The 22,878-nt window shown below is 54.3% G+C and overlaps 2 protein-coding genes across 7 annotated transcripts; both read left to right on the forward strand.

The window, feature by feature from the left end:
* Positions 1–1,078: 1,078 nt before the first annotated feature.
* DUSP11 (dual specificity phosphatase 11) lies at positions 1,079–6,935 on the forward strand. The gene is made up of 9 exons (XM_056362977.1): positions 1,079–1,167; positions 1,620–1,695; positions 2,662–2,793; positions 3,393–3,516; positions 4,049–4,109; positions 4,425–4,471; positions 4,943–5,018; positions 5,305–5,433; positions 6,558–6,935. The coding sequence occupies exons 1-9, from the start codon at positions 1,133–1,135 to the stop codon at positions 6,814–6,816; spliced, it is 939 nt and encodes a 312-aa protein (XP_056218952.1). The 5' UTR covers positions 1,079–1,132; the 3' UTR covers positions 6,817–6,935.
* On the forward strand, positions 6,781–22,040 carry STAMBP (STAM binding protein). Of its 6 annotated transcripts, none has more exons than XM_056362970.1 (11): positions 7,546–7,668; positions 9,357–9,439; positions 9,637–9,877; positions 14,752–14,827; positions 15,459–15,554; positions 16,271–16,646; positions 18,000–18,124; positions 19,071–19,208; positions 20,395–20,507; positions 20,963–21,062; positions 21,483–22,040. In XM_056362970.1, the coding sequence occupies exons 3-11, from the start codon at positions 9,663–9,665 to the stop codon at positions 21,537–21,539; spliced, it is 1,296 nt and encodes a 431-aa protein (XP_056218945.1). In that variant the 5' UTR covers positions 7,546–7,668; positions 9,357–9,439; positions 9,637–9,662; the 3' UTR covers positions 21,540–22,040. The 6 variants fall into 6 exon arrangements, with proteins under 6 accessions (XP_056218950.1, XP_056218944.1, XP_056218945.1 ...); XM_056362971.1 differs by having other exon boundaries at positions 9,357–9,429; XM_056362975.1 differs by lacking the exons at positions 7,546–7,668; positions 9,357–9,439 and adding an exon at positions 6,781–6,920.
* The last annotated feature ends 838 nt before the right edge of the window (positions 22,041–22,878 follow it).

A 22,878-nucleotide genomic window follows, 5' to 3' on the forward strand; every position in this document is an offset into this window, starting at 1 on the left:
GACCGCATGCCGCTGCCGCGTATGCTGCCCCTTCCAGCCGCAGCGGTGGGGATGAGGTGGTCCCGGGGGGCACTGGGGCTGTTTTTGTCCTCCCCCGTTCTGCCCTAAGGGGCAACTGCTGCTGCCAACCGTGGTGTGACCATCCCAGTACTCTGTGGCCATGACTGGGAGTCCACGGGGTGGCCCTTAAGGGGGGTCCCCAGTGGTACTTGTGGGGTGGGGGATGCTGGTACTGGGGGTGGTGGTACTGGGGATGGGGGAGTGATGCCAGTACCAGGGATGCTGGTACCAGCACGGGGTGGGGCTGCTGGTACTGGTGGTACTGGTACCAAGCCAGGTGTGCTGGTATCAGTGCTGGTGCAGGGAGTGCCTGCCAGTCCTGGGGCTGTGATGGTGGTGCTGGGCTGAACCAGTGTGCTGGTGCTAGTGCAGTAATGCTGGTGCTGGGGAAGTGATGGTGGTACTGGGGCAGTGATGCTGATACTGGGTTAGTGATGCTGGTACTGGGGCAGTGGTGCTGGTACTGGGGTGGTGATGGCAGTGCTGAAGCGGTGCTGGTGGTACTGGGGTGGTGATGGAGGTGCTGGGGCAGTGATGGTTGTACTGGGGCAGTGATGCTGGTGCTGGGGCACTGATGTTGGTACTGGGCAGGTGATGCCAGTACTGGGGTGGTGATGCTGGTTCTGGGGAAATGATGGCAATGCTGGGGCAGTGCTGGTGGTACTGGGGTGGTGATGCTGGGACTGGGGTGGTGCTGGTGGTAATGGGGTGGTGATGCTGGCACTAGGGCAGTGCTGGTGGTACTGGGGCAGTGATGCCGGTGCTGGGGTGGTGCTGGTGGTACTGGTGGTACTGGGGCAGTGATGCCGGTGCTGGGGTGGTGCTGGTGGTACTGGGGAAGTGCTGGTGGTACTGGGGTGGTGATGGCAGTGCAGGGGCGGTACTGGTGGTACTGGGGCAGTGATGCCGGTGGCGCCACGGGCGGTTGCGGGGGTGTTGTACCCGCTTTCGCCGCTGGGCGGCGCCACAGCTCCACGCGACGCCGGAAGGGGCGTGGCCTCGGTGTGGGGCGCACAGGAGGCGGAAGCGGAAGTGACGTTTCAGGGGCCAGGTTGGGGCTGGCATTGCCGTCATGGTGGGTGGAGGGGGCTCCCTCGTACCGGAGCGGTGAGTGCGGCTCTCCCGGCTTCTCCCTACGCAACTCCGCGGCTTCCCCCCGGCCAGGGGCCTCCCCGGGGCCGCCCCGTGCGGCCGGGTGCTGCCGGGGCGCGGCCGATCGCGTGGCACGGACCGCGGGCCCCGGGCAGCCGTAGCTCAGAGTTCGGGGGGGCGTCGCGGCATGAGGGAGTGAGGGTCCCCGGGCCTGGGCTTTTCAGGGTTTGTGGGCCAGGGGGAGTGCTCAAAGTCTGGGGGGTGTTACAGCATAAGGGGGTAAGGGTCCCCAGGTCAGGAGGTGTTGAGGGTCCCAGGGCTGGGGGAACCCTCAAAGTTTGGGGGCTGTTGTGGCACGGGGAGGTAAGAATCCCCGGATCTGGGGGTGTTGAGGGTCCCAGGGCCAGGGGGAGTGCAGGGCCCAACCCGGGCTCAACTGTTTAATGCCTCCGTGCTGCACGGTGTAGGTGGACCGAGTACATCCCGCTGGGCAGGAGGATGCCGGGCACCCGCTTCATTGCCTTCAAGGTCCCCCTGAAGAAGGTAAGCACCCGCTGACCCGGCCTGTTTGGGGCGGACGGTGGCTGTGGGAAAGGATCACGTTGCGGAGAATCAGTGAGTGAATTTCCTCAAAAAAGTGAGGAAGCGTGTCAGTAGGTTATTTTGTTGTTTATTTTTGGTTAGTGGCTTATAAGCCAGGGCAGAGAGAAGCACAGCAGAGTCATTGCTGTTTGGCTAGGCAGAGCCTGTGGTGGGACTGCGGTGGTGTTTGTGCTGTGAGGGTGACCAGGGAGCGCTTTTGGGGGTTGTTGGCAGCTTTCGGGGTGCTGGCAGCACTGCCCAGGCACCCTGGTACGAGGAGGTCTGTCCAGGATGACTCTGTTAGGGCAGGAGGGATGCTGTGGGCAGCCCCCACCGGTGCTGCCACATGCCCAGAGGCCGTGCATCTCCATGAATGCGGTGCTAAGAGTTGAGTTTCGGGAGCGGAGGCTGCAAGGGGTCAGCATGTGGCACCGCTGCCTGCCCAGCTGTGCCTGGAGGACCCTGCTGCTGTGTGCAGGGTGTGAGCTCCGTTCTGGAGCAGTTTGCGTGCTGCAGTTACACCTAAAACAAACCCCGGGTCATGTCTGGGGGGGTTGTGGAGCTTGCTACAGGGAGCAGTGCTGTTGGTTCATCTCTGTTTTAGCTGAAGGCCTATTTTACAATTTTCACCGAAGGAAAACTTCAGTTTCTGGTGTGTTTGTCACACTGCACTGTTCTGCCATAGTATAAAGTCTTCAGTCACTCCTGGAAATCCACAGCTGAGCAGACCCAAAGTAGTGAGGGTCTAGACATGTTCTGATTTGGCTCGGTGTAACTTGTGTGTCTGTGTGCATCTGCCTTTCCTCATTGCCCCTGTCCTCCTCTTCAAAGGGATGATCTTTGGGAAGTTCTGAAGCATAAACCCCTTCCCATCGGTCCCAATGCACCTGAGTTTAATGCCTGCTTATAAACATTATTTCCTCTCAGAGCTTTGATCGGAACCTTCATCCAGAGGAAAGATTTTCGCCTCGTGACCTCATTAAGAAAATCAAAGAACAGAAGGAAGAACTGGGCCTGATCATTGACCTGACATACACAACTCGCTACTATGGGCCGGAGGTCAGTCCTGGTCTTACTGTTGGGGAAGTGAAGCTCTGTGTAAGCCTTGATGTTGCTGATAAAGTGGCAGATGTTTCTTGCAAGAAGATAACTTTAAAGAGCGTGAGGCACTCAGATCCTCTGGCAAGGGGATAAGGTAAAGCCTTGCAGGCCCATCGGGATGGGGTTTTCACCCTTGATCAAGTACAAGCCTGAGGTCTTCAACCCTCATTGTGAAGATCCTCTTTGTACCAACCAGCACAAGTTTTGGGCTATCTTAAAACTGGTTTCTATAGGCTGTCCTGAGTGAAGAGCTGATAACAACCAGCTGTGGGCTTGTGGTATCGAATGCGTGGATAATTGCTTGGAGAGGTGTTCCAGCCTCCATGTGCTTCATCCCCCCAGGGAGGAAAGAGCAAAGGCACAAGAAATAAAAATGCAAACATGTTGCTCTGGAATATTGGTAGTATGTCAAGGGAGTGAAGCAGAAGTTCTCTTACCTAAAATTATGTTGATGCTCTTCTGGGCTTAGTTGTAAAGTTTGGCTTCGTATGGCTTGTGGTTCTTGAATTGATAAGGATCCTTGTGCTTTTTCTGGAAATTGACTGATTGTCTTGTAGGAGCTCCCAGCCACACTCTGCTACTCCAAGATCTTTACAATGGGACACGAAATACCGAACAGGCACACCATTTTTCAATTCAATTGCGTGGTAAAAAAGTTCTTGAGAGACAACAAAGACAACGGTAAGTGTGGATTTCCCTTACGTTACTGTTGTTGAGAAGGGCACTGCAAACCTGGAGGTCAGCGATGTTTTAATAAGCAGCATTAATTTCTTTTCCTTCTCTTGGCATGTGAATGACAAGGCAATAAGATTGGTTTGTTATGGTAATGGAATTTACGCTGGCTTGGCTGATAATTTTGGTAGTGATTCAAGCTTTAATTGAGTTTTATCTCTAGACTGGCTGTAAATACTGATCGCTTCTTGGTAGTAGTGTAAGCAGCAAGTTGTTAGTGCTCGGGATAGCTTTGTGTGGAACTCTTCGATATATCTTCCCTGCAGCGAGCTGTGTGACTGTACAGATGAGCTCACAGAAATTTAAATGAGTTAATGAGCTGAATTGGTGGTGCTAATTAGACAGAAATACAGTGATGTTGTTGTGTGGTCATTTCTGTTTACGCTGGTGTCCCTGTTGGAGGGCGAATGCAGATGGGCTTGTTGGGGTGGGATTTTGGAGAAGAAGCACTTTGATATAACCTGGTGGTTCTGTGTTACAGATAAACTCATCGGAGTTCATTGCACGCACGGCTTGAACAGAACTGGCTACCTGGTTTGCAGGTGAGCTGTCCTTAAATGGTGTTAAATGGTGGCATGGCTGGCTGCTTCTTGCTCCAGGAGGAAATAGCATTGCCCCAGTAAAACACGAGTCAAGTGATCTGCATCATCCTGGATTTGAAGCTTTGAGGAGGTTGTAGTTAGGGGTTACTTCTTTATCCACGTTTCAGCAGACCGAATGCTGATACTCCATTCTGGCGTGTAAATAGAAGCTGTAAAAACTTCCCAGTTAAAACTCTTTGGTTTTGAATCATCGCTAACCTGTCAATGTTGCCGTAGCCAGCTGTGTAATTAGCAATTTCTTGCTCATCTGTTCAGGTACTTGATTGATGTTGAAGGTATGGAGCCGAATACTGCAATAGAGTGTACGTATGTGTACGTTCTTCTTTGGATGCAGAATGTTTGTCATGGCCTTGTGGTTTTCAGATGGTCAAAAGGTTTGGGCTGGCTCTGGGGGCGGGGTAACTGTGTTTTAGCAATGCGTGTGTGTTTTCCTGTCATGTGGAATGGGAGCTGGAGGAAGGGAAGTGCTGGGGGTTCCTCGAGGTGATTGGAAGGAAGGAATTAAGTTTCGTGGAGCTAAGCAGGGCTGTGTGAACATGGGGGACACTGTGAGCGCAGGTCGGATGGTGCCACGCTGCAGCTCTGCCTGCGTGTCCGCCTTGACACGGGCTGTCGTGTGAAGGGTGGTACGCTGCGCGGGGTCACCCTGCGTGACCTGAGTGTGGAAGTCTGGGTTGAAGGGGTTAAAACCCTTCTAAAGGGTTTAAGCCCTCTGCAGCCCTGGAGGTGACTTGTACAGGGCAATGTTATGACTCAGCCCTGTCTCTCTCCAGTGTTCAACAGAGCTCGGGGGCATCCTATAGAGAGAACCAACTATATCCAAGATCTTCGGAAGAGAGCTGTAAAAAAGTAAGTCTTTTTGTGTGCGTTAGTCCCTGTGCCCAGGGAGAGCTGCTGTCAAGCAGCAAGTGTTAAAAGTGACTAGTTCCTAGGAAGGGAGGTGGAATGGGCCAGTGGGCATGGAGGAAGGTGGGCAGTTAGGAGACCTGGGTTTAAAGAGAGCAGCAGGCCTGCTGCCCTTCCTTTTTTGGGGGAACAGTGATGCAAAGGGGCGGTTTTAAGTGTAAAAGAGCTGTTGTGATTGCGCAGTGAATGGTTTGTGGACACATTCAAAGCATACGGAATTCTTTTTAAGGAACTGTGGACTACAGAATTTGGGCTCAGGCCCCTTCAGAGAAAAAGCCGGCACTATACCAAACACCAAAAAGCAGATGGCTAAACATCACCCACATCGTTCGAACCAAGCTGCCTTAGCAGTGCCCAGGTAGGTGTTTGCTTTTTGCCTCTGTGCGTGCCGTACAGCTGAGCAGGCGCAACGGAACGAGCTGCTTTATCATTTTTAAGAAACTTAAACTTGGATTTTTACAAGCTGCCCCTCACACAAGAGCGCCTGTTGCCTTCCTATCTTTGTGGTGGGGAAAACAACCTCGCTGAAACTTGTCTAGAGCCTACATATCACTGAATCACGGAATGGTTGAGCTTGGAAGGGACCTCTGGAGACCATCTGGCTCAGCCCCCTCTGAAAACAGATCCTTCTAGAGCAGGTGACACGGCGGCATGTCCAGGCGGGTGGGAGTGTCTCCAGAGAAGGAGACTCCTGCCTGTGGCCCCTTGTCTTGTTGCTGGGCACCACTGAAAAGAGCCTGGCTCTCTCCTCTTGACACTCACCCTTAAGATATTTGGAGACATTGATAAGATCCTCTTGCAGTCTTCTCTTCTCCAGGCTGAGCAGGCTCAGCTCGCTCAGCCGTTCCTCCTCAGGGAGGCGTTGAAGTGTTCCTTGTGTCTACAGCAGCAAAGCTCTTTGCCTCCAGATAATGTACATTGCCTGTAGATGCAGAATCACATAACTGACAAGTTCCCAAAGGGGCTAAAATGTTCTCAAGCTGAGAGATTTCACAGGTTGTGAATCAGGTGCCTGAGAGTGAAGTGATACCTCTCTGTTCTAGGCTTCTCCCATCTCAGCCGGGGTGGCGGGGGGGGGGGGGGGGGGGGGGGCAGTGAATGCAGGTAAAGAGCTTCCTCGTACTGTGGGGCACTTGTCCTATGTGGGAGCTGACCTCTGGCAGCTGCTGTGGGGCAGCTCCAGGAAACCATCTGGGGAGCAGACAAGTGGGAGCTTCTCGCAGAGCAGTGGCTTGTTCAGCCCCGCTCTTCAGGGGCATACAGAACGTTCCTGGCTGAAACTTCCCTTACGGTAAGAAATTGGCACATAGGAAATAAGCTGCTAGCTGGGCGGTTTCCTGGGTGTCGCATCATTGAGGCTGAAGCAGAAGGGTGAAGCCGGAGGGGCCGAGGGGAATTCGCAGCCAGCCCTTCCAGGCTCCGCGTACGGAGAGACTGAACGTGGCCACAACTCCTGCTACTGACTTCCAAATTTTCTTCCAGAAACTCCAGCAGCACCAAGAAGAAACGTAGGCGAGGCGCCAAGGGGCAGGCAGCGCACCAGGAGCTGGCGCACGGGGTGATGGAGCAAAGGTGGCCGTATGGTTTGGCAGCGAGGAACTGTTGGGTTTCACCACCTGCTAACGAGTGGCACAATGGACTCTGCTTTCCCACCCAGAGCCCCCACTTCTGCCCGGCCCAGGAAACACAAGCTTCCAGGAAACGCCGGCGCCGGCGTAGGAAGCCCGTTGTGACAGCGTAGGGAATGTTGTACAAAAGTTTGGCCAGGGCCACCGCGTCCTCGCGCTGGAGGAGCTCCGCGATGGCTCTCTCACCGCTTTGCTGTATCAGGAACTGCAAATGCAGGTGTTCTTAACTTAACATGGCTCTATTTTTTGTTTATTATTATTCTTTTTTTCTTTCCCCCATCCCCCTTCTTGGTATTTTTACCAATCTCAGAGATTTTTTTTTTAATCGGAAGTTGTACTGGGGTCATAGCTCTGCTCCGCGAGGGATGCAGAGGACAAATATGGACCCAAACAGAGCTGGAATAATCCTAAAGAAACATCCTCAGGAGCATCCCTTACACCTTCAACACCAAAGGGCTTTTCCTTGATTTCCTCACCACAAACCCAGAAACAAGATTTGGCCTGAAACTAGATGATTTGATTGATTTTTTTATTTTTTATTTTTTTCTTTTCACCCACTTCGGCCAAGTAAAGGTCCGCGGTGCTCGAGGGCCGGCTGCAGAGCAGTTCTTTTCCCCTGGGCGGGCGCAGCCGAGCAGGGGGGGTTGGGCAGTGGGCTCCGGCCTCACGGCGGCACCGTTTTGAGGTGAGAACGGGTGGGTTTGGGGGCGGACAGGGCGCTGCGCCGCCGGGAGGGCGCTGCCGCTTTAAGGGTGAGGGCCGGCTCTGACGTCACGGACCCAGCCTTCCGCTAAAGGACCGGAAGGGGCGGCTCGGCCGGGCGGAAGTGGGTGGTGTCGGTGGTGGCGTGCCCGGATGTTGCAGCGGGTCCTGATTGGTTGCTGAAATCGAGGTGGGGCGGTGCTATCGGCGTTTTGGCAACAACCCGGAAGCGCTGAGGGCAGCTGGCGGCCTCCGGGCGGCAGGTCAGCACCGGGCCCGCGGTCAGGGCCGGCGGGGGGCCCCCCCCCCCCAGCTTCAGCCGGGGCCTGGGGGGGGAAGGCGGCTTGGGGGGACCGGGGGGGATCCCCCTCCTCTCCTGGGGGGCCGGGCCTGGCGGCTCCGGTGGAGGGGGTGGCCTCGTATCGGCTTTTCGTTCGCGGGGCTCCGGTCAGGGGGGCTTTGGCCGTGGGTGTTTTTTCCCTTAGGAAGGGGGACCCGGCTTGCCCCCCCCCCCCCCTTTCTGTGTTTTGGGGGGCTGGAGGACCGTGGGGGCTTTGGTTGGGCGGTCCGGGAGCCCGTGGGAGCTTTGGCTGGGCGACCCTCTATTCGTATTTTGATTTTTTTGGGGGGGCTGTTGGGTTATTTTCAGAAAGGGAAGGGAGGGGGAGGCTGTTCGGGCAGGGACAGGCAGACCTGGGGGGCTCCTCTGCTCTCCCTTGCAGGGGAGGGGCTGTGGGAGTTCTGGAGGGCTCTAATTTGGGGTGGGGTGTCTTCGACTGTCTTGCTGTGGGAATTGACTGGGGGAGGGGCTGTAGTCTGGGGTCTTGCAGCTCAGGGAGCGGGGGTGTTTTGGGCACTTTGTGTTGAGGAATGCTGTGGAAAGTAGAGGAAGCTCTGGGCTGGGGGCACTGGGAGTTACAGCGTGTGGGTGCTGTCTGTTCTCTCTGGGGGGAGAAGGACTGTGGAACTTGGGGGGAGGGAGCTTTGGTTTGGGGAGGTGACTGAGCTCTGGCTTGAGGGAGCAACTGACCCCCCACCCCGGTAGAAGCACTGGTGAGGAGGAGAAGCTGAAGCCCACTGAGCTGTGGCTGTCACACCCTGTGAGTGAGCACTTTGGCACAGCAGCCTCTTGCAGGACAGAATCCCGCAGTCCTTAGTTAGGGTGAGAGGCCTGTGGAGGCCCCTTCGGGATGCGGGCTGGGACACATGGGCCTGCCTGCCTTAAAAAGGGGCTTCTGCTCCCGAGTAGCCCCAAAAGGCAACTCCTCAGGTGGTGCTTAGCTCAGCTCAGGACCTTTCCCCTGTTTAGGAAGGAGCTGTGGGAAGTTGTGGGGGTTGCACATGTGGCAGTCGCGTTGCTGGAAGGCTTGCAAGGTGCTCTGGATTCAGCGTTGTGATTTCATAGGGCATTTAACCCTTACACTGGTCCAGGTGACTTTTCCAGGGGGAAAATGACTTTTTTGGTGTAGGGGGAAGAGCATTGTGGAGGGTTTCTGGGCTTGCAGCCCTCAGACAGTCTCAGTGCTTCCTCCACTTCAAATTTATCAACTTGTGTGACAGGGCTGTGGGTGAGAAGGGGTTTGTCGGGACCGAGCGGGAGGCAGATGCACGGATCAGGTCGAGGTGCATTCCTGGGGTGACGGGTGTGCCTCCCGCAGTGCAGGGGAGAAACGGGTTGCGACTGTGCCTGGGCCAGAGCAATTTGGGATTGAGCTTGTTGGGTAAGGACAGCTCTGCTGAGCGGCAGTGGCTGGAAGGATGGCCTTCAGCTCTGTCCTTGTCTCACCGCTGTGTAAGCGAAACAGTGAACACTGCAGTGTCGAAACCTCACATAAAGCTGCTTCTGCTCGAGCCTGAATGAAATTCTTTAGCCATCTCACCCCAGATGAGTGACCAGCACTAGTTTTGTTCTGTGGAGAGAAAACTGAAAAGGAATCGTTGCTTTGGGTAGGATTTGGATGGATCAAACTCCAGCTTGAAATCATTTGCCAAGGACTGATCTTGAATTTGTGGCTGCCTTCCAGGTTGGTAAAGGTAAATAGCCAAACGCTGTGCCCAAAAAGAGCTGGGCTTCTCCCAGATTCCTCCCTCAGGACCTAGCTTGGCTCGTGTGTTAAACACTTTTCTGCTGAGGCAGGGTGATCCTATCAAGGAAAGACAGTCCTCAGGAAGCTGGATGAGTTATCTGGTTTATGCTGGTTTTGATACACTTGATTTTCCTCTCACTACAGAGTTCGTCAGCCTTGTAGCAGCTTTGATGTGTGTTGTTATGCCTGACCACGCCGACGTCAGCCTCCCACCGGAGGAGCGAGTACGAAGACTGATCCAGGTGGGAAGCGCCGTGGAAGTGAATGAGGACATCCCACCACGACGCTACTACCGCTCCGGTGTGGAAATCCTCCGCATGGCGACCGTTTACTCGGAGGAAGGCAATATCGAGCATGCCTTTATTTTGTACAACAAATATATCACGTAAGAGCAGCGTTGCTTCGTTTGCAAGTCACCTGTGTCAATACAAGGGGTTGTGGGTTTGGTGCTGCATGTTTTGAGCGTGTCTAAACACTGAAGTCTTGCTGAGCTGGAAGAACTGGGTTCTATCCAGAGCTCTGCTCCTTTGGAATTTCGTTTCCCACAGAGGTGAGGATGCAGCTGCTTAGACTGAACAGATGTTGTAAAGGTGTTGAGGTACAAACCCGCAAACGCCGCTCACTTCTTTGCAGGAGGTTTGTAAAAGTTCCCTTTGAAGCCAGGCTGAATTTGTATTTCTCTGCCCCTGCGCTAGTGGAGACTCCTGTCAGCAGGAGGGAGGTTTCCTCCCTGGATGTCAAAGCTTCCTGGTGTTTTATCACTGCAGAGTGGTTAGATTGGCCTCGATTGTCGCTAGGTTGGCCGTAACATCGTATGAACTGGCAAGGACCTGTGGTCAAGGATCTCAGTATTTGGTATCTACCTGGAAAGGATCTAGGCTGGTTGGCGGCTTCTCTAATAAACCAGCTTCGGAGGAAAAGCCTGCTTTACACTTAAGTTACTCCAGCCTTTTACAGCAGGTAGTGAGGTCCTCCTGTGGGTACAGGGACCAGCTGTAGTTTTAGTTTTACACCTTGGAAAGAATCTAATCTGCTTCCCCCCGGCACAAACACACACACATACACCCGAGCCCTTCTCGGGAGGGACGTGGGGAAGAGTTCTGGGTCCAAAGAACCTGATTCTGCTCAGCCGGTGAGTTCCTTGAGTACTGAGGACCCTTCTAGAAAGCCCCAGATTGTATATAAGCCCAGCCAACTCCCTGTTTGGTGTTTCAGCTGCTGCGTCTCCAGCTGTAGCATCTACATTCCATGTAGACAAGTGCAGGGCTGCATATTCTTGCTGTCACCTCTGCAGCTGCCCAGAAATGAGCCATCTTGGGTCTGAAACCCCAGTGGAGCGTACACTGTGGTGGTGTGGTGTCAGGTCTGGATTGTGTCTGAGCAGCCCAGAGTACGAGCGGAGTAAACAAGTGCCTCTCTGTCAGCCGTGCCCGTTGGTGTTTAATGGGCTGAAAACTGTGATTCTCAGAAAATATCCCCGTGGCACAGTGTGTCCCGTTCCTGTAGGCTTTTTGGCTAAGAGCCTGGCCCTCCCACATTCACTCAGTGCCACTCTGGTATGGTCTGTGCCGTGCCCACGCTACCTGTTTATCCAGAATGTGGTTGGCATCTCCGTGGGCACTTTCTCTCCCTGCCCCCGTGTGCAGGGTTCCTGCCCCTTAAATCCAACACATTTTTCTCTGGTTAGCTTTTCTTCCTGCCTTGCACTTCCTGAGCTTTTATGGGCATCATAGAGAGCGCCCTGGGCGGCTGCACAGGGAGCTGGGAAGTGTAAAACCCTTGGGAAGGTTTCCAGGCTGGTTACGTAGCCAGGGCTGAAGGAGAAACTCTTTAACTAAACAAATGAACGAAAAGTGCCTTTGTTATAGCAGTGATAGGTGCTGGCGTGTTTTCTCTTCAGCAGCTTTCAGATGCTCGTGGCTTTTACGTTACCCTGGCTGCTGGCTGCCAGGTAGGTGGAAAAACTTTCCCTTGGCGCTATTTCTCCAGTGTGGACGAATACGAGCTGTTGCCCAGGATTGTCCAAAGAGATGAACTCAATGTCACAGTCATTCCTTTAAACGAAGGTGTGAAGCTGTAGCTCAAGCAGGAGGCTTGGTGTAGGGTTTTCTACGTGTCCTTCCCCAAGGGGCATGATCCAGAAGGCAAGAGCGAGGCACTGGTAATGAGAGGCTCTCATGGGACATGTTCTGCTCTCCTGTTTCTAGAAAGGGGATCGGAATTCTTCACCTGGTGCTTCAGCCCACGCCTGCAGCCAGCGCTGTGGCCGTCCTTTCTCAGAGCCCGGCTGCGTGGCCTTAGTGCAGGCGCTTCCCACATGGGGCTGCACCTCTGGGAAGGAGAGAACTCCAGCCCCGGAGGCACGTGAGAGGCTCTTTGCTCGGTGCGTTTGGTGGGAGCGACCGCATCGTCCTTGGGAGCGAGAAGCTGGATTTCTCTTTATTTCCCGATACAGCGCTCCCCAGGGCTGATCTTAAGGCCTGAATTACGGGGTGAGGTCTGTGTTGTGGTGCCTGATTTGGGGAGCCATCGGGTTTGAGACAATCTTGTCTAGACATGGGGTAATCTCCAGATGGATCTGCACTCAGATTCCCATTGAGGCAGCCAGTTCCCCGTTTGGCCTCTGGCCACCTGCTCAGTCTCGCACAGGTCATTTTGCTGCACAGCACCTCTCACAGCGCCACCGGGCTGGACTTACAACGCACTTCTCTTGTCACCTTGTGAGGCATCTGCTTGTTTGTCTTCTTGAACAGCTGCTTCTGCTTTGATGCGAGCAGATGTTTTCCCTGAATCGACATCAGGCACGCTAGGTTTGATTTTTGCTAGGGCCAAATAAGAAAAGAAAAAAAGAATTTTCTGTGGTGTTTGGGCTCCTGGTTTGCCTGCGTGGCTGTGAGCTGCTAAGATTGGCTCCAGGGGTTTGTGTGGGGTGTTCCAAGGGACTCGAGAGATGCTGGCTTGGCGTGCGTGCCGTAGCAGTGCTTAAAAATAGCCTGTGATGTGGCTGCTGGGTGCCAGACAGCTGCTGCTCATAGTGGACTTGGGAACAGGCAGAGGTTTTGAACAAGCCCAAAAACTCCTGGCGATCGGAGCGGCAGGTTTCAGTCTTGCCAAGCCTCAGCTGGGCTGTCGATAGGAAACGTGAACCATTCCTGCCCTTCCTCTGCCTCCAGCCCCAGCCTGCCGCTGCCTGGTCTTGCCCCAGGGTTTCCTCTGGCTGTCTGAGTCCTCCTCTCATCCTGCTGCCCACTTTTTCCCCCCCTTCCTAACTTGTGGAAACCCAGCTGTCTCTGCTGCTTTTTCCATCCTCCCTAGGCCAGCATCTGCTCTTAATCCTTCTTAATTAATCCCTTCCATTTTAATCTGCTAGTTATTGGCAATGATCACAGCCTTGTTTTGTCTCCTCGACACAGTGACCTACTTCGCAAGCACCAGCCGGGAGCGGGGACCTTGCTGGGCGTTTCGGATGGAGCAACGGCTTCTCCGTGGCTCCAGGCTGTGACGTGGTTATGCTGATCCTGTGGTCTCTGGCGAGAGCATCCTCACGCTTTCCGTGGAAACCAGGAGCATTCAGTGTTGCAAAAAGTCCTCCTTTTTCCCAGAGGACTGAGGTTTTGAAGCAGCTGGCTTTATTTACTGCGCACACACAGGCTTCTCAGCATGAAGAGTGCTCTCACTCTGTCTCCCCTGCGTCTTGCCCGCTTGGCTCTGCTTGGTTTGTTTGCGCTGCTCCCTGGGGCACATTCTAGTCCTCGCTACCCTTATTCCTTGTGCCTGGGCCCGAGGCTGCTCTCTAAAGCAGCTCCTTCGGATGCTGAAGCGGTGTATCAAGGCAGGCAGGGGGGGTTGCATTGTGCCCACAGGCTTTGTGGAAGCTCGGAGCAAGCACAGCTCCGCTTGCAGGAGACAAGGACCCAGCTAAGCTCGCCAGGAGCTCACCCTGAGCATGCAGTCGTCTGATGCGCCACTGGGGACTTGTCCAGAGCTAATTCGGGGATGCCTCAAGCCTGGAGAGCCTCATAACGCTGAGCCAGAGTGAATTGCCCAATATTTGTAGGCTTTGTTCCTTGTTCTAGTGCTTGCAGTACTCTTTCTCTGCATCTTCACTGCTGTGTCCTTCAGAGCTCCTTGGAAGGCGGGGGAACAGTTATCCTGTTCGTAGAGAAGCCGAAGATTAACCCACTCGTCATCGTGGTGGGAGCGGGATGATGTTGAGCTCATTCTTGATGTTCCTCCCAGAAATCTGCCCAGAAATAGATCCCTGCTGCCTGAAATATTGCCCTGACCTTCCAGGATGGTCGGGCCACAGAGCTGAAAGGCTCCAGATGCCGCAGCTGGGGATGTTGTGAACTTGCTTTTAGCTTACCTGCAAGTTTTCCCTTTTCAAAGTCTGAGTTAATTTCCCCACCTCTTGCACAAACTCTTCCTCCGTACAGAAGGACAGTGTGAGCACTGAGTCAGCCAAGTCCTTGAGCTTCTGTGTAATCCCCTGGGATGCTCGCAGAGGCGTAGGCAGGTGCCCAAGGACCTTCCTGAATCGCTACCAGTGTCCTTGGTGGTTTAGACTGGCTTATTAATGGTTCTGTTCAAAACAAATGTATTTATCCCTGAGGATCACCTCCAAAGTCCAGGTGGAAGAAAAAAACCTCCTGAGTGAGGTGCTCCCCTGGGACTGAACAAGATCTCCTGTGTGCCGTGAGGAGCTCAGAAAGCTGTTATATGATGATTTCCTGCAGAAAGGCAGATGACTATCCTGATTGCGGGCAGCATAGGGCCCGGGGAGGTGGCGGAGCAAGGGGACGGTGCTGGAGGGAAATGAGCTGTACCCCCAAAATGCTGCTTATTGTTTTGTGTTTGTCCCTTTCTGCTGTGATTCCGAAATCGCCACTCAGCAGGCGGCTGGTAACAGCACGGACAAGGATCTGGAGTTCCGTGGGCAAAGCAGAAAACTCTGCAGTGAGCTTTGCTTTGGACAAGTGTAATTTTAAAGGCAGGATAGAAGGGAAACCAACCTTGAATTATATTTCTGTGGAAGGGGGGGGTAAGGCAGCGGTTTTACTGACGTGGTCTAGCTGGCTTTCCTGCTGGAATTGCAAATCTCCGTTTTGAAAGCTGAAGTTTCCTTGAAGGGAATGCTTTTTGCTGGTTACCTTTTGCTTTTAGAAGTAGTCTAGGATTGTGGAGGCTCTGCAGTGCATAGACTTTTTCTGCCTCAAGCTAATGTTCCCCTTTAACGTAGCTTCTCTCCTGTGTTTACAGGCTCTTCATTGAGAAGCTGCCACAGCACCGTGATTACAAAACTGCCGTCATACCCGAAAAGAGGGAGACAGTGAAAGTAAGTAGGAACGTCACCAAGTCCCTAATGGCTGTGGTCGGAAATGCTTTGGGGTCATCACCCTGGAGGTTTTTCATGGCTCTGGACTGAGTGATCCACACAAATGCTGAGAAGCCTTGGCTTGGCCAGGCAGCCCTGACCCCTTGGGTTTGGGTTCTTCTTACCCTGTTGTACTTGTGCTGGGCTGGCTGTGATTGTCCAGTTTACGTTCTGCTGAGCACTGGGGTGTCCTTTCTTTCCTGTTAAACTCCCTGCTTGTTAAAGACCACTTCGCTTTGCCATGCGTGGGGGCTGGATGCTCACTGCAGTGGCTCTCGAGGGATTTGCCAGGGGATCCTTGCAAATTGCTCACAACCACGAGGAGCTACCACTCCTCTGCTCAACAATGAGCAGAAGCGAAGGACGACGTTGCGTAAGCTCTTGCTCGGTGTTGTTGAGGGTGCTGTCCGTGCCACCCAGCTACACCGCGCCTGGCTGCAGCCTGTCCACCCGTGGTGCTGGAGCTGCTCAGCTCTTTCTGCCTCGTGAACGAGTAGATGGTTTATCACCTCTGGGTGCTAGACGTCCATTGAGTCTTGTTTCTCTTGCCTTGGGGCTATCACACTCCTACGACCGTGTTTCCTCCCTCCAGAAACTGAAAGAAGTAGCCTTCCCCAGAGCTGAAGAGCTCAAGGAGGAGCTGTTAAAGAGGTACGCCAAGGACTATGCTAAGTACAAGGAGCAGAAGGTGAGTGAGAGGAGACTGGAGGCCTGTGCTCCCCAGAAGGAGCCTCCCTCAGCCGCAAAGGGTTTGGAAGAGGGCAGGTCTCCAGGGCTCCCTGGGTGCTCGGAAATGCCATGCGTGGGTAGCGCCGGCTTGCAGGGTGCCACCTTGTCACCTGAGCACAGGGCTGTCCCCATCACCGATGCCGTTATGGAGGTGAATCTGTCATGGGTGTCCCTGCATCTCTCTTTGTTGAGCATCCTGGAGGCAGTCTGAGCCGGGGCTGTGGTTGGCTTGGTTGTTTTCTCTTTGTCCCAACATGAGGTCTGGGTCTTATGATCCAGAAAACTCAGCAGGCGGCTGGTAACAGCACGGACAAGGATCTGGAGTTCCGTGGGCAAAGCAGAAAACTCTGCAGTGAGCTTTGCTTTGGACAAGTGTAATTTTAAAGGCAGGATAGAAGGGAAACCAACCTTGAATTATATTTCTGTGGAAGGGGGGGGGGGGGGGGGGGGGTAAGGCAGCGGTTTTACTGACATGGTCTAGCTGGCTTTCCTGCTGGAATTGCAAATCTCTGTTTTGAAAGCTGAAGTTTCCTTGAAGGGAATGCTTTTTGCTGGTTACCTTTTGCTTTTAGAAGTAGTCTAGGATTGCGGGGGCTCTGCAGTGCATAGACTTTTTCTGCCTCAAGCTAATGTTCCCCTGTTTGCTGGTGTCCCTTGGTGTATTTCTCCTTGTAGAAGGCGGAGGAAGAGGAATTTGCACGCAATTTGGCTTTGCAGCAGCAGCTAGAAGAGGAGAGGAATCGGGTAGCCCTGATGAAGCAGCAGCAGGCAGAGCAAGAGCAGTTTCATGCCTTTGAGGAGATGATTCGACGACAGGAGCTGGAGAAGGAACGTCTAAAGATAGTGCAGGAATTTGGAAAGCCAGAGCAGAGTCCCGAGTCTCTGGATGGACCCCTCATCCCTGGCGTGGAAAAGCCTCCGACTGATTTAATCCCAAAGGTTCCCGTCTCTCCAGTTCACCCTGCAAGTCCATCAGCGGGGACTGTCTCATCCAAACCTCCTGTTGTGGACAGATCTTTGAAACCCAATGCTCTGGGGAACACGGAAACCAGTTAGTACCTCCCAGTGCACCCTTCTCCCTTGCTGGGACTGAGCCAAACACTGCTGAGGAGCTGATTGCTCTGGGAGGCTCTTGGAAGTATCTGGTCATGGTTCCGGCCCTTCCAGGGGTGTGACCTTCCAGGTCACTGGATGTTCTCCCTGTTGGCCAGTAATGGTTTGCAGGGCTTCTTTTTCTCTCCCCCCCCCCAACCAAATTCTTCTTTTTCTCTCCCCCCCCAACCAAATTCTTCTTTTTCTCTCCCCCCCCCAACCAAATTCTTCTTTTTCTCTCCCCCCCCAAACAAATTCTTCTTTTTCTCTCCCCCCGCCCCGACCAAATTCTTCTTTTTCTAACCCCCCTCCCTGCCCCAACCAAATTCTTCTTTTTCTCTCCCCCCCCCAAACAAATTCTTCTTTTTCTCTCCCCCCGCCCCGACCAAATTCTTCTTTTTCTAACCCCCCTCCCTGCCCCAACCAAATTCTTCTTTTTCTCTCCCCCCCCAAACAAATTCTTCTTTTTCTCTCCCCCCGCCCCGACCAAATTCTTCTTTTTCTCTCCCCCCGCCCCGACCAAATTCTTCTTTTTCTCTCCCCCCCCAACCAAATTCTTCTTTTTCTCTCCCCTCGCCCTGACCAAATTCTTCTTTTTCTAACCCCCCTCCCTGCCCCCACCAAATTCTTCTTTTTCTAAACCCCCACCCCCCGCCCCGACCAAATTCTTCTTTTTCTAAACCCCCCCCCCGCCCCGACCAAATTCTTCTTTTTCTAACCCCCCTCCCTGCCCCCACCAAATTCTTCTTTTTCTAAACCCCCCCCTGCCCCCACCAAATTCTTCTTTTTCTAAACCCCCACCCCCGCCCCGACCAAATTCTTCTTTTTCTAAACCCCCACCCCCGCCCCGACCAAATTCTTCTTTTTCTAAACCCCCCCGCCTGCCCTGACCAAATTCTTCTTTTTCTAAACGCCCCCCCCCTGCCCTGACCAAATGATTCTCCTCCAAAATGCTGATTCAGACATTTCCCAATGACTGTTTTTTGACCAGTGACACATCTTAATTCAAATGTGGGGTTTTTTTTTTGGGGGGGGGGGGGGGGGTGGTGTTCATTTTTCTTCACAGAAACTCAGGTTTGACACAACGCTAAAGGTTTCTTTCTCTCTATGTGTCTCTTTGCCCGTTTGGAACGAGGTAGTGGCTGTCCTTTATGAAGTGTCACTGTGACTTCATTTCTCTGTCGCTGTCACTGCCGTTGTAAGGGAGCACTGAACATTTCCAGGCTGAAACGTTTCAGTCTAGTCCCTTCAGGTACCGTTTCTCCGACATCCCCAACTGTCATCACTCGTTGTGCTCCCGTTGTCCCCACAGATGCGAGTATGGATGTCCTCCGCCAGGTCATCGTCCCGAGGGAACTCTGCCAGAAATTCCTCCAGCTGGCTGATGCCAACACGGTCCGGGGTGTGGAGACGTGCGGGATCCTCTGCGGTACCCTGGTAAGGTGATAACCGGGATTAAGACCCCGGGAGCAGCGCGGAGGCGCGGTAGCTTTGAAAACAGCTGGAGGACCCTGGGTTTTGCCACGGAAGGCTGTAGTGCAGTTTCACTGATGGCTGAGCTTTCCTGTGGGTGTTAGGGACGATCTGCCCCTCCTTTTCCTCCCTTTTTTAGGATTTCCTCACGCTGAGGTGTCAGGCACCGTGTCCCCACGGGTGTTCAGCTTCCCCTCGCTCCTGTTGATGGCTCTGCTGGGTACCTGCCTCCAGGACCCCCCGCGCTGCCGGTGACAGGCGGCCCCGGGGACGTGTCCTTTTGGTACCAGCAGGACTGAGGTGTCCCAGCTATGAGCTAGGACCCTCGCCAAGCCAAGGCTGTGCAAACACCGACTGGAGACAGTTAGTTCTCCCGCAAACAGGTTGCGTGCCCAGGTTTCTATTGGCAGCTCCAGCCTGTCTCCCCTGTGCTGCCCGGGGCTGCTTTGCTTGCAGGAGTTCGCTTTGAAATGAAATGGTTTGCTGTAGCAACTTTCTGCAATCCAGCTGCTCCCAGACACTTGATGATGATTTAATTATGAAGCATCATCTCCTAGTGAGTGGAGAGATTTGCTTCGGTGGGTGGTCAGGACTTCTCTGAGCTCTTGTGGGTTGCTCTGCACATCAGGGGAAACGAAATCAAGCTGTGGGTCATGCTCAGCCTCGGAAAATCCCGTGACGCCTTGGTCAGTAACTTACCCTTCCCATTTCAGTGACTGGTAAATGGACAGTACATCCATGGGATTGTTTCCAGACCTGCTGTTCCCTGGGCTGAGCCCCCGAGTGATGAATGCACAAACACTGCTTTCCCAAAGCTTGGGAAATTACCTTTGCACCAGTGGGCAGCAGCAGCGTTTCTTGCTCTGGGGGGGTGTCAGGTGGGTAACAGCCTCCCCGTGCTGCCTTGCAGATGAGGAACGAATTCACGATAACCCACGTCATCGTTCCCAAGCAGTACGGAGGCCCCGATTATTGCAACACGGAGAACGAAGAGGAGCTCTTCGTCATCCAGGATCAGCACGGCCTTGTTACGCTAGGCTGGATCCACGTGAGTCCCTCGTTCCTGTCGCGCTTCCCAGCTGGTCTTTCAGCCAGGAGGGAAGGGGGTGCTGGAGCAGGGCTGGTGGAGGAGGATTTACCAGGGGGGGTGGCGTGGAGCGGGCAGCATCCTCCACTGGGGCTTCTCCCCCTCCGCTGCTGGGGCTTCTCCATCGGATCGGTGCAGTCTCAGTCCCTACTTGCGCTGCGGGAGAAATCTAGGCTCGCTTTTAAATTTGGTCCCTCCTTAAAACATCGGGCCCTTTGAAACTGGGGTTTGGGGCATGGAGCTGATGTTTCATCCAGCTGAAAGCTGACTGCAGAGGCACCGTCGGGGCATCCCGAGCTCCTGCTGGCAGCACAGAGCCTCTCTCGTGGTGCAGCCTTGTAGTAGCGCTACTTTTCACAGACAACTCTGTGCGGCTCTGCCGTAGGATGTGCCAGTTCCAGATTCCTCCGCTGGCTTCAGTGCTGCCCTGCTTGCCTGTCCCCACGGAGCCTTTGGCAGTCGGATCGGTGCCAAGCAAAATGTTTGGTGCTGCTGAGTAATCTCTCGAAAGCAGCAGCTGCCTCACAGGCTCTGACAAATAAAAGCCTGCTGCGTGTGCCTGATGTGTGCGGGGTGTCTGCTTTTGGTGTTAACCCTTCGGTGACAGCCCTTGCGACATTCGGGGACCCTCAGGGGTTCCTTTGACCTTCCTGCTGGCCTTGACAACAAAAACGTAACAAGGAAAAGGACAAAGACCTTTCAGCAAGAGTTAGGCGGTGAAATCTTAGCTGTTAGCTGGAGATGGGGAAGGTGGTGGCTGGCTGTGGTCGTCCAACCCTCGGCTGTCTTGGTGGAATGGGATGTTGGACATATGGAGACGTGGAAAGTGCCTCGGTGGTATGTTGCTCCAGGAGTAGCTGTGTGAAGTGCCCTGCAGGGAGACACGCGTGAAAGCATGGATGGTGTTTTGCCTTGAAGTATGACTTCACCTGGGATACGGCCAGAAATTTAGAGCTCCTCCTGTACTTTCTCCAACTGAAAAAGAGGAGCAGATGTTTTGGGATGATCCAAACCCATTTGCAGTGTGCAAGCATGTCCTCTGTGCCACCGGCGGAGCTGTGTCTTCCCTGTTGCAACCTTCTCTTGGTAGACGTGGTCCCTTTTGGACCGGTTTTCCAACCGACTTTCTCTTTTCCCTGCGTTTCAGACTCACCCCACGCAGACAGCCTTCCTCTCCAGCGTCGACCTGCACACACACTGCTCCTACCAGATGATGTTGCCGGAGTCCATTGCTATTGTGTGTTCTCCAAAATACCAGGAGTAAGTATGGACGCGGGGTAAGGAATGCCATCCCCTCTGCCTCTCTAGCCTCTGCAGAAGGGATCCAGGGGCTCGGAAGGGATCCAGGGGCTCGGAAGGGATCCAAGGGCTGTTTGCCACGACCTCTCCTCTATCGGATTCCTGGTGTGGGAATAAATAACATGACAAGTCACATAAAGCTTTACCAAAAGAGGCTGGAAGAGCGTCTGTGGTTCGACAGCTCTTCCCAACTGGTTTGGGGGGTCGTGTCCAGGCGATGGGTGCCCACCTGTGAAAGGAGACCAGCCTGTGGCTGCAGGGCTGGGGGGAGGAGTGTCACGGGCAGAGCTGTGTCCCGCAGCGTGCATCTCTGCTCTCGGGGGGAGCAGACTCAGGCACGCTCCTTGAGACCCAGGAGGAGGTGCTTCTATTTGCAGAGGCTTGTGCTACACAGAGTTTGTGTTTATTTGCTCTAGGACGGGGTTTTTCAAGCTGACGGAGCACGGCCTGGAGGAGATCTCTTCCTGCCGACAGAAAGGATTCCACCCACACTCCAAAGACCCCCCTCTCTTCACTGTAAGTCACCCCAGGAGGCAGCGGGGGCTGTGGGACTGTGGGTTGGCGTGTTGGACACTTGAATTTATATCTGGGGGGGGTGGTCCTGGGCTGTGGCCCAGGACAGGAGGGTCAGCATGGCAGGGGCTTGTCTCTTCCTAGGATTGAGGGGTTAAAGCTTTTGAACTTGTTAGCGGGTTGGGGGTGCGTGCACAGCACTTCTCTGCAGAAACAGGTCAAGGCAGCGGCGAGGGCTTGTGTTTGAGAGGGAGGTTTGTATTTGTGTCCTGCCGTGGTCGCCGAGGCACCGCGCAGGGCGCTGGTCCGAGAGGGCTGTTGTGTGAAGGGCGCTGGGTGCAGTCGTGTCAGGAGGTGGAGGAGACTCACCTGAGCTGTGGGAACATCTGGATAATCCCTGTCCCCTCTTCCCCTCTCTTCCAGACCTGCAATCACGTGTCCGTTGTCGAGAGAGACGTAGTCCTGATGGATCTCCGATAGGCCTCTTGCCTTAACTGTTTACAGAAAACCATCTACCTTCCACCTAGGCCTAAGGAATTCTATATATTATTTTTTTTCCCCTCCTGTAGCAGACGATTTCTACCGTGTGGTGATCCTTTCCCTTCCTCCCCCAATAACCACGGTGAAATCGGTACCCTGACCTCAGTGGGAGCACATGAAACCTCAGTGCCCAGCATCGGGCTGACAAAGTGGTGCTGAGGTTCCAGGCGCGGAGGAAAAAAGCTAACTGGAGTTTCAAAGACAGAAGTTAACACTGAAGCAATTGTTTAATACTCTAATCTATGGCTTGAACAGCTTTGGGGGGTGGGGGTGGGAGTGTTCCCTGTGATTTGCTGCAACTTTGAGGTGTGGAAACCTCTTCAAGTGCTTTCCAAAGTGGGACTTGCCCAAATTAACCCGTGATTTGTTTCGCCGCTCGCTCTGGGTTGCGGTGGTCTCAGTGCAGCTGGCTGGAGTAGATAAATCTTTGCTGTAGTTTAAGATTGCGCCCTCCCAGCCCCTGTCACCTCACACAAGAGTTTATCACCGCTGAGCCGGAGCAAATCCTGCTTGCTGGTGCTCAGCGCTTTGCCCGGTGAGGCAAAAAAGGGGCTCAGGCTCCTTGGGGAGCCCCTATTTCAGCATTCTGGGGGAGAAGGTACCTGGCTGCAGCAGCGCTTTGCACAAGCTGCGTCGTTCCAGCGGCGTGAGGGGCGTCTGGCAGCTTTATCCCAGGTGTGAGATTCACTCTGGACCTTGTGCCGCCCGGCGAGGGCTTGGCTTCAGCTTGTTGCTGGTGTCACCCTGGAGGAGGCTTTTGGTCCCCTGGCCACAGTGCTGTCACCTGAAGGCTCTACTTCGCCTCTCGGGAGACGGGACTCCAGCAGCTTTTGCCGCTTCGATCCTCAAACGCCACCGTGCCCGATGGCCTCGGCGCTTCTCAGAGCAGCGCGATGTCTGTCCTGGCTGAGAACAAGCACCCCGTGATGTCACGTTTGGCTGGGGACCCCCTCCGAATTACTGCTGGGGGACCACCCCGCGGCCGTTTTCCTTCCCCGCACTCCGCGCTGCATCTCCACCCTCGCTTCTGCCGCCGTGGGGAGGGGAGCAGCGGTGCTGGAAGGTGGAAGCATCTGGGCTCCAAGGGCTGAGCGTGATGCGCAGCGTCTCCACGTCCTCGGGCAGGATGATGACCATCAGCACGTGGCTGCGCGGGGAGGGGGGAGATGGCTGGAGCTGCCTTCCCACCTCTGGCGTGCACGCAGACCTGTTCTCTGTGTCATGTCCTTGTCCTTGGATGTACAAAAATCTGTGGTGTACAGTTTAAGGCAGATGGTTG

Source organism: Falco biarmicus, chromosome 18 (assembly GCF_023638135.1).
Source record: "Falco biarmicus isolate bFalBia1 chromosome 18, bFalBia1.pri, whole genome shotgun sequence".
Lineage (NCBI taxonomy): Eukaryota > Metazoa > Chordata > Aves > Falconiformes > Falconidae > Falco > Falco biarmicus.